Below are 10,607 nucleotides of genomic sequence, written 5' to 3' on the forward strand. Positions count from 1 at the left end.
CACAGGAGGTTCCACTCAAATATGAGAAGAAACTTCTTCACGGTGAGGGTGCCAGAGCCCTGGAACAGGCTGCCCAGGGAGGGTGTGGAGTCCCCTTCTTTGGAGATTTTCAAGACCCGCCTGGATGCAGCCCTGAGTAACATGCTCTGACATGCTCTGGGCAATCCTGCTTCAGCAGGGGAGTGGGACTAGATGATCTTTATGGTCCCTTCCAACTCTAAAAATTCAGTGAAATTCAGTGAAAATGCTTTTCTGCTTGGGATGGTAGAAATAATATGTTTTTTCGTCCAAGTTTTGGCTTTGCACCCTGTTTTCCCAGCGGATTTTTGACGTTTTGAGACATTTCAAGGTATTTTTTGCCCGGTTTTCAGGCCGTTGGTAATCCAAAGAAGAAACCCCGTGGTGTTCCCAAAGAAAAGCCCACACCGGGGCGTCACCACCTTCAGCCCCACAGTGCCTGCAGCTCCTCTGGGGATCCCGGGACCTCCCTGCGCTGGGACTTGCCCTGAGGTGAGTGTGGAAGGTCAGCCCTCCCTTTTTCTTCCCAAAAAGCCTACTTTGGGCTCAAAAAAACACCCGGGGGGGGTGGGGGGGGGCAGAGGGGAGGGGAGCTGGAGGATTGCCCTTGCCCAGGTGCCACTTGATTTGACTTTCAACCCCCAACATTCTGTCTTTTTGGAGTCGGGGAGACCTTCCCCGGAGCCGTGAGGTTCAGAGCGGCCCCTCCTTGTGCAAAAGCCTCAGGTTTCCCCTTTTTGCCCAGGACAAACTCAAGTTCCATTGAGTTTTGTGGCCCGAGGCTTGCACACTCCAGTCCCTCACAGCCAGCAAAATGCCTCCAGTTTTAATTTCACCTCATTTGCAGTGATCAACCAATTATTGTCACATTTTAACCGGCAACAATTCATCTTCTTTAACCACTGACGTCCAGAACGGTGTCGTTTTGCGGCCAAACAGACCAGGAATTCACACAAGTAGGAAATGACGAAGCTCGGTCTAATGAATTTCTAGAGAAAGGATGTAAAAACCCCTTTTTTTCTCTCATTTCCAGAGTATTTGAGAAGATCCCGATGAGAAACACCCCGATGAGGCTCCATCCCCCCCGGGCTGTTTGAAAGGCCCCGGGCACCGACACCGACCCACCGGCGGGGCCATTTTTCCCTGCATGGCGGGCCTGTGCTGGTGACTGGGAGCGCTCCCTGCCCTCCCTGCCAACAACAGCCCATCCCAGCAGGGAGAGCTCCATGTGCCCCTTGTCCCCCCCAGACCTCCAAGGCCCCCGGCCCTCCCTCCCATCGTTGCCACCCCTCAGCACTGGCAGCTCCCTGTCGTCCCTGCACCCCCCAGAAAGCCAGCCCCCTCAGCCCCAGAGCCACCAACTGTCCCGTGATGACAGCCTGTCTCTCCTGTCCCTTCGGGAGCCCCTGGACTCCTGGCCCCCCCTGCCACCGCTGAGCCATGGCCAGGGCCAGGCGTGCTCTCCCAAGGAAGACAGAGCAGAGGTGCCAGGCTGGATGGGAGGGAGAGGAGCCGGCAGGGACAGGGACAAGGCTGCGGAGGGACATGGCCTGCTTTGGGCCGGGGACACGGATGCTTCTCCTGGAGGGAGGGCAAGAAGAGAGACAAAGGAGAGCGACTGGGAGATGGAGACGAGCTCCTGCACCCTCCTCGCACACCTGCCAAAAATAAAGGCTTTTCTTTCTCTTCATTTATTTACTTCCAAAAGTAAAGGGTTTTGTCTCTCTTCATTTTTTACATTTTGTTGGTGATGTCACCATCCCAGCCCCAGGATCCCACTGGGTGTCACGGAGACTTACCAATTTGTTAACTCCATGACCCTTTTTTGGGCCTGTGGGGTGGTCCTGGTGAATGAGCCTTTCTTCATAAGGGAGATGCTCCAATCCTTGAATCATCCTCGTTGCCCTTCGCTGGACTCTTTCCAGTAGTTCCCTGCCCCTCTTGAACTGGGGAGCCCAGAACTGGATGCAGTATTCCAGTTGTGGCCTCACCAGTGCAGAGTAGAGGGGGAGAATGACTTCCCTCGACCTACTGGCCACACTCTTCCCTAGGCAGCCCAGGATTCCGTTGGCCTTCCTGGCCACAAGAGCACACTGCTTGCTCATTGTCATTTTGCTGTCTACCAGGACCCCCAGATCTTTCTCTTTGGAGCTTGTCTCCAGCAGGTCCACACCCAACCTGTATTGGTGTCTGACATTCTTCTTCCCCAGGTGCAGGACCCTACACTTTTCCCTGTTGAACCTCATGAGGTTCTTCCTTGCCCAGCTCTCCAGCCTGTCCAGGTCTCGCTGGATGGCAGCACGGCCCTCCGGGGTGTCAGCCACCCCTCCCAGTTTGGTATCATCAGCAAACTTGCTGAGGATACGCTCCGTCCCCTCGTCCAGGTCACTGATGAATATGTTGAACAGGACTGGACCAAGTATTGACCCCTGGGGGACACCACTGGTTAGAAGCCTCCAGCTTGAACCTGCTCCATTAATCATTACCCTTTGGGTCCTGTCACACAGCCAGTTCTCAATCCACCTCACTGTCCCCTCATCCAGCCCACGCTTCCTTAATTTCCCAACGAGGATGTTACGGGAGACAGTGTCAAAAGCCTTGCTGAAGTCAAGGTAGATGACATCTGCTGCCCTCCCCTCATCCAACCAACCAGTTATAGCATCGTAGAAAGCTATCAGATTGGTCAAATGTGATTTACCCTTGGTAAACCCATGTTGCCCACTTCCAATAACCCCCCACTCTTCAACTTGTTTGGAGAAGACATCTAGAATGAGTCTCTCCATTACCTTCCCAGGGATGGAGGTGAGACTAAGTGGTCTGTAGTTCCCGGTGTCCTCCTTCTTTCCCTTTTTGAAGACTGGAGTGATGTTGGCCTTCCTCCAGTCTTCAGGCACCTCTCCTGTTCTCCATGACCTTTCAAAGATGATAGAGAGTGGCCCAGTGATAACATCTGCCAGCTCTCTCAGCACTTGGAAGTGTCAGCAGCAGCCAAAGCCGGAGACAAGAAGGAATGTGGTGGGGCAGCAGAGGTGGATGGGGCCTCCCTGGGGCTGTGGTTCGGTGGTGAGGGCAGGATGAGGTCTGCTGGGAAGCGAATAAGGGAATGTTTTTAACAGGAGTTAATGTACGACATGGGAAGAGGTCAAAAGGCTGTGCTGTGCTTGGTGTCTGAGGACCTGGAGCTCTGGAAGGAAAGGGTGTGGGATGTGGCCCGGTGGCTGGGGTTGTTGGAAGTGTGAGGAGGCGCCCTGAAGCCCAGCTCCCCTGGGGAGGTTGGGAGCCCGAGTGCTGTGGGAATGGGGTGATTCCAGGTCCCTGTGCTGAGGCTGCAGCCGAGAGCGAGGAGCCGGGCGCCCCCAGGCACTGGCTCTTCAGCGGCTCTTCCCCTTGTTGTGGGGAGCGTTTGGGGCAGCACCGGTTGGTATTTTCACCCGTAGAAGACAGAGCAAATCCCGTTTCTCATTGTTGAGAGCAATGGGGGTAGTGGGAATGGCTGGGAGGGAACCGACGAGCTGCCCTGTGTGTTAATAACCCCTTCCTGGGCTTCCTCCCTCTCTTCCCAGGTTCAGGAACATTCCTCACATGTCCTTTGATGACACGGCCAGGGAACCGGAGCAGACGTTCAGCCTGAACCGGGGTCCGACGGGGGAGCTGGAGTACCCCACCAAGTACGATGCCGACCCACGGGCCTGGGGGGGTGTAGGGGGCTGCTCCTCCCGAGCGCAGGCGCCGCACTCCATCCAGCTGCTGGCGAGGTGCCCGCTGTTAGGAAATCGTTAGCAGAGGGCAGTTCCTTCCCTGGCATCTCAAAGGTGCCCCAGAGCAGGATTTGCCTCCCCGTCTCCCTCCTGCCCTTGTCGGGTGAGAGCTCTGCTCTGACACCCATCTCCCCGGAGCCGCGGGGGTTCCTGTGCCTGCAGCCCAGAGCTTTTTGGGGTGCGGAATGTTGAATCCCCTGCTCCTGGCCCCGGTGACAGCTCGTCACTGGCCACAGGAGTGAGGGAAGCTGCTCCTCCTGCTCCCTGGGCCATTTGCGCTGGGAGGAGGGGGCAAGGCAGCGGGGTGGCAGCCTGGACACACAGCTCCGGTTCATAAAACACACCGTTACTGTTGGGATCAGTGTTTCGCTCTTCCAAAGCAAACCAGAAGGACTTTGGTCATGGCAACGAACTCCTAAATATAATGGCGATGGGGCAGTGGTTTCTGGTGAACAGAAGCTCTGGAGAGGCTGCCTGAGGTGCCCGTCGCGCTGGACGTTCTTGGGGTAAGAGCTGTGAAATCTCTGCCGCTTCCCGGGTGTCTGTCAAGTCCCGGGATAAGTCTTTGCCCCGGCAAAGCTGCCTCCCCGGGAATGGGGCCTGTTCCCTCGGCCGCCTGCTCCAGCCCCGTCTCACAGGCGCGATTGTGATGCGGTTCTAGAGATAAAAGGCAGTGCCAAGGAGCGTGTCAGGGGGAAGCCTCGGAGGACACTCGCTCGTCCTCAGCTCCTCACCAAGCTTCACCCTTGACCGAGACCTGAGAGTCGGAGCCATTCCTGACGCTAACGGAATCGGCATTACATTATTAGAATTATTATTAGAACTAATATTAGTTTAGATTACTAGTTTAATAGTTTAATAGTTTATTAGATTATTAGTTTATTAGTTTGATAGTTTATTAGTTATCAGAAGTAATAATCCTGACGATTATTAGTGAAGTCTTCTGTCATCGAACTTACCCGCGGTCATGGTAAATACTAACTTGGGTTATGGCTACAAACAATTAATGTTTGTCTAAGGCAGAGTTAACTCATCTTTGATTTACAGAACGCTAGTAAACGCTACAATGGCTGCTGAAAACATAATTTATGATTTGGGGTATCTTTGCCGTTAGATCGAGGGGGTTTATTTCTACCTGGCGGGGACGGGCAGGGGGTTAACTTTATTCACCCTGTGGGAAGTTGAGCAGAGGTGAGGATGCCGCGTGTCTTGCCAAGATGAACTGACGTCCGGGCTCTCTCCTGAAGGAGACGCCTCTTGGGAACGCTGTGACCGAGCCGGACGCAGACTTTGAGGCGAATTTCCAGGCTGCGTGGCAGAAGCTGGAGCGGCTGTGCCAAGAGGCACTGAGGTGAGTGAAGCTGGTTGGTGATCTTGATGGAGAAGCTTTGTTCTGGTTTTGCCGTGGGGAGGAGAAACTTCTCTGACCGGAGGTAATAAAAGGGGAGGCTCTGGGAAGGCTCGTGAGACAAGCGTGCTGACTCTGGATGGGGTTTGTGCCTTGCTTTGGCAGAAATTCCTGCCTCTGCTGGCCACGGAGCGTTGGGCTGCTGGTGGCCGCAGTTTTGGGTGAACGTAGGGACCGACTGCCAAGAATTTGCAGTTTGATGAAGCAATTAACAGCTTTCAAAGGCCTTTCAAGGCCAGCAAAGGGCCTTTAATAAAGCAAGAGATGCAATCTGCTTGCTGCCCATGTTTTAATCTAACGATTTTGGGGTTTTTATCCCTTCAGAGAAAACAAACAAGCTGAGAAGGAAAAAAGTCGGGACTCCGAAAGAGGCAAAGTGGAAAAGACCAAGCTGAGCCTGGAGACGTCACAGAGGAAGCGCAAATACACCGACGCGTCCAAAAAATCGACGGGCTTTTCCTCCATTCTGGGGGAGGATGAAGAGGAAGAGGACTTTAAACCCCCCACCATGTCCTTTGAGGAGTACCTCACCTATGACCAGCCCCAGAAAAAGAAAAAGAAGCGAGCGGTCAAAGCCTCTGTGTCGGCTGGGGAGGAAGAGCAACGGCACAGCGCCCATTTGCTGTGCCACCCCAGCGTCGACAGCTCCTGCTCCAGTCACCAAAGCCCCAGCCGCAAGCGCAGCAATGAGAAAAGGGCAGAGCAGGAGCCACCAGAGGCTCCTAAACCAAAGAGGGTAAGGTTCTGAAGGGTCTGCAAGTGAACCAAGGATGTGGGACCAGCTGCTCTCGGTCCTCTGCCCTCTGGGGCTTCTTTGTTTTCCCCTTAGAGGTGCTGGCTCTGTAAAACCTTGCCTGCCGAGTCTTGTTGCTCAACTTTGAAACGCTTTCCCCTTCAGAAAGCGTTTTTATAATCTTAGCAGCCTTTTACGATGCTGAAAAGGTGCCTCATATCCATGTTACGGGTATGTAACTTGCATGACCATCGTCTCTTTCCAGATACTTCTCGATGTGGACATAAAGCTCCCGGAGATCCCCCTGCCGCCGCTCCAGGCCAGCTGCAGCCCTCTTCCTGCTGCTGAGTCCGTTCCCTGCTCCCAGAAGAAAAGGAGAGGTATGTTGGGCAGGCAAATTGGGCTGAAATGGGCTGCAGCCACTCTTTGTGAGAGGGAGTGGATGGTGGCTGCGTTCAAATCTTCCCGTTGGCGTCCGCTCTCCCGCCTCTTGGTGCCCAGAGCCCGGGTTTCAGCCAAGCGGCGGCTTCTCTCCCACGTGCTCTGGCAGAAACGAGGAAGAGCCTTTGCTGACCCTTCTGGAGGCTCGGGCTTTGGCCTTGCCCTTCCTGAACCGGGTTGTGGGTCTCAGAGAGAAGCCTCGGCCCTTGGCGTTGCTTCTGGGGGACTCTGATTTGTGTCTCCTGTGCCATTCCTCAGGCTGGGCTCTTCTTTGCTCTGTTCCCTTCTTACCCCGAGTCTTCCACTTCACAGCGGTTTACTCAGCAGCTGAAGAGATCGAAGGGGGCTTCACAGGCCGCCGGCTGTATTCAAAGACGCCCGTGTTTTCAGGCCTTAAAACTGCCCGAGTCCCAAGGACTCCTTCTCAGCTGTGTGTCCCAGTCGTCACCAACAGCATTGACTGTAAGTACCGTTCCTCAAGCACTGGAAATAGTGGTAAATGGAGCCCTGCACAGGCACTTGGAGACACTGGTGCCTGATGACCCACCAGAGCTACGGCACCCACGGTTCCTTTCTCCTTCCCCTCCTCTTGTGCAGCGGCTGCAGCGGTTTCCACTGCATTCAAGGAGTCGAGCCTTTTTAATTGGTGAGGAAGGGGCAGGATAAATGCTCTGCATCTTGCTTCTCTCTAGCGATCTGTGAAGCGGGTGGTGTCCCTGGGCTGGAGCCAGCGTTGGACAGATGCACTGTCCGAGAGCAGCTTTGTGGCGCCGAGGAACGTCACCATGTGAGTGCCTGGGCCTGGGGAAGGGCTGGTGACACGCAGGAGGGACCTTCTGTCCTCATCTGCGATAGATGAATAGTCAAGCACAGCGCTCTTTGCAGCCAGAGGTGGCTTTTGCTAGTCCGGAGTTCCTGGAGTCGGCATCTGCCCCTCTCTTGCTGCACGTTGCTCCCAAAGCTGCCTTGCCCTCACTGCTGTTCCAGTGCCGCTGGCGCCAGCCCGTGCCGAGGGAGAGGGGAGTGAAGGTGTCCGGGGGGATCCCAGCTCACGGGTGGGTTTGTTTCAGGTCCTCGTTGAAGATACAGAACGGCTCTGGCGCAACCGATGTCTCCGAGACTTCAAGAACGAGGAGCCCAAAGAGTCCGAGTCCTGGCGGGAGATGTACCTCCGCCTCCAGGAGGCACGGGAGCAGCGGCTGCTCAAGTTAGCCCAGAAGATCGGCTCAGCTCAGGCCAACAAAGGTAAGGAAGGGCTGAACGATGGGAGAGGGCTCTGGGAATGCTGCCGAGGGGACGTCTTTGCGTGGGGAAAGTCTTCCCGAGTGGCTGGTTTAACTCCGGTCCAATTTAGGAGCTGCTTAACTCTCTGTTCTCTACTAAGACAGGAACTGAGGAGCCCCATTTATCATCAGCTGCATCTCAGCAATGTTTCCCTTTGGCCTCCTACAGGTCAAGCAGCCAAAACCATGCTTCTGGCCTCCCCGCCAAAGGCCCCTCGGGACGTACGACGGAGACAGGAGATGTTTGGGACTGGAGGAGCTCTTGTGCCAGAGAAGAGCAAGTGAGTGTTTCTCAAGGAGCGCTTGCTGTTCAGGGCCTCTTCTCCTCGGCATTCCTGCAGGCGCCGTGTCCTGGCAGGAAGGGACACCGTGTCCTCGGGAGGCCCTTTTCCAGGGAAACCTGTAACTGTAATGGCCTCTGTCTTGCTGGGAAGCCTGGAGGTCCTGGTCCCTGCTGGTGCCGTGTGGTCTCAGCCATGCTGCTGTTAACACACGTGGCTTGTACCTGAAGAATTGCATCAAACCACAGCGAATCCTTTCCTGAAACGCCTGTCCCGTCTCTTTTTCAGAACAAAACCAGTCCTGTGCGCATCCACCGAAAGCCACCCTCATGTGAGCGAGAAGTCCTGTGACGGGCCCAGCACCAGCAGTGCCCGCTTTGTCCCATCCTCAGCCAGCACCTTCTCCTCCTGGGACCCCAGGAAACCACCAGCGAAGAGTAAGTACAAACCCCGGAACGTCCCTGAGTCTCCCTGAGCTCCTCCTTCACAAACGCAGGAATCTGCTGCTTCTGCCGGCTCTGCAGGAGGGGGGATGTTGGTGGCCTCTCTCCTCTCCCCAAGGAGAGGATAAAGGCTGTTCCAACGCTCACGCCTGCCTTGGGTCTGCTTTGCCAGGGCTGCAGCTTGGAACTGCTCTCTGCTCCCCTCCTCTGTGGCTGCTGCTTTCATGGGAGGGGCTTTGGGGTTGATTTGTGTTTTCTTTTTTCTTTCTCTGTTGCAGAAATTGCACCCTTGATGGCACAGTCTGTCAAAGACTTCAAAAAGAGGTGCTCTCAGAGATAAGCTGCAGCCCAGACCCGGGACTTTCCCTCTTGGGGACGCGTGGCACTGATGGAGGAGAAGGTCCCCCAAAAGCCCTTTTCTTTGGACTCTCGGGAGGCTGCAGCTTTGTCATCTGTCAAAAGAAGGGTGTACAGCATCTCCCGAGAACATGTCAAGTCTTCGCACCAGCGGAGAGTGGAAGATCCTGAGAATATTGACTTTTTAACCTCTTAATAAATGATAAGATGGTTTTACTTGATATTTTGCCCCATATCTCCTCCCGTAGTCTCCCCCCTCGCAATGCAGTACGAGGGCCGGCCTCTCTGTGCCTGGAGCTGGCAGGAATCCCTGTGTCTGAGTGGACACTGGGTCTCGCGGGACTCTTTCCTCGTGAGCTGGTACCTGGACTCTCTGGGACAGGTCAGACCGGTGGCCCGTCTGCTCATCGATCCTTTGGCAAGTGCATCACGTCCCGAGGCTTTGCTCTCTCCTCGTGTACGTTCATGAAATCTTGTCTCTCGCCCTTCTCTCTGCTGTTACCGTAGATCTCGTACAGATGCTTACGTTGCTGTGCAGGGATGGCAAGAGCCAGTGGGGACTTGTTCTCTGCTCCTGTTGTCTTCTGCTGGCTACCGGAAGAAAACTCCGAGGGGTTTTGGGAGAAATCTTACTGTGCAGCAAGTCAGATTTTGACTTTTTTGGAGAGGGGACTTTGTCTGCCTCTGTTGTTCAAAGCACTTTTTAAGTATCAATGGTTTGGAGGTTCTCACGGGGGAGCAAAGCTTCCCTGTACCCTTGACTGATGAATGGCGCGTCTCTATCGGGGAAGGTCGTCCCCTTTGACCCAGCGTGCATTTTTGGGAGGGACGCCCATGGAGTGGAGAGGGGACACCCCCCTCGCCAGCCAGACCAGCCAAATCAACCCTGGCGATCCACGGGGTGACAGATGTCGCAGCCAGATCACCCTCGCATCCAAAGGTTGGGCCAGTGACCCTTGAGGTCCCTTCCAACCTGGTATCTGGGACTCTACGATATCAACGAAGGCATCGGTTTGCCTCTTTAGGTGGAAAGAAGGAACCCTTTTCTCTCGTTTTCTGTGTGGAACCGGGAAGGATTTCTTTCCAGTTTGGAAGCTGGTGCTTAAATCGTGTCTCTTCCCTGTACGTTTTCCTCTGCCCCCTCTTTGGAAGAAGGAAGGGTTTGAGTCTTTGAATCTGAAGCCACTTGACCGGGGTTGGGGGGAAGTAAGGATCCTTCTGCAGCCTGCTAACCCCGCTGCAGGCTGGATTCCAGGCAGCAGAGCCAGCGTCTCAATCAAACGGCACCTTCTCTTTGAAACCAGCGCCCCGTTTCTCTCGAGAAGAGGCAGCACGTAGCTACGCTCAGCCCTGTACCAGTTACGGTTTCTTTTTCCTCCTGGCACCCTGGAAGGACGGAGGAGCTGCAGAGTGACGCTGGTTTCTCCCACGCTGCGCCCCCTCGCTGGGTGCTGGGACACCCAACGGTGTCAGAATCGCAAGGTGCTGCCCCTGGGTCAGAGCAATGCCGGGTACATGTAGTACCTGAGGGGGGGCTACAGGAAGGCTGGGGAGGGTCTGTTTACAAAGGCCGGCAGTGACAGGACGAGGGGCAATGGTTTTAAGTTGGAGAAGGGGAGATTTAGATTGGATATCAGGAAAAAGTTCTCTACCATGAGGGTGGTGGAGCACTGGAACACGTTGCCCAGGGAGGTGCTTGAGGCCCCTTCCCTGGAGACATTCAAGGTGAGGCTCGACGGGGCCCTGGGCAACCTGGTCCAGTTGGGGGTGTCCCTGCTGACTGCGGGGAGGTCGGACTAGATGACCTTTGGAGGTCCCTTCCGGCCTGGACCAATCTATGAATCTATTATGTGTACGTTAGATCTCTCTCAGATTCACCTTTAAA

The 10,607-nt window shown here is 55.0% G+C and overlaps 1 protein-coding gene across 1 annotated transcript; it reads left to right on the top strand.

Moving 5' to 3' along the window:
- Positions 1 to 3,581: 3,581 nt before the first annotated feature.
- On the top strand, positions 3,582 to 8,705 carry LOC141478903 (elongin-A-like; the record flags this gene model as incomplete). Its single annotated transcript, XM_074167845.1, has 10 exons — positions 3,582 to 3,768; positions 5,024 to 5,127; positions 5,509 to 5,920; positions 6,183 to 6,297; positions 6,671 to 6,820; positions 7,051 to 7,145; positions 7,429 to 7,603; positions 7,811 to 7,922; positions 8,211 to 8,359; positions 8,644 to 8,705. Coding segments are annotated over 10 exons (1,561 nt in total), but the record flags the coding sequence as incomplete, so codon positions are not given.
- Positions 8,706 to 10,607: the final 1,902 nt, after the last annotated feature.

Source organism: Numenius arquata, unplaced genomic scaffold (genome assembly GCF_964106895.1).
Source record: "Numenius arquata unplaced genomic scaffold, bNumArq3.hap1.1 HAP1_SCAFFOLD_253, whole genome shotgun sequence".
NCBI lineage: Eukaryota > Metazoa > Chordata > Aves > Charadriiformes > Scolopacidae > Numenius > Numenius arquata.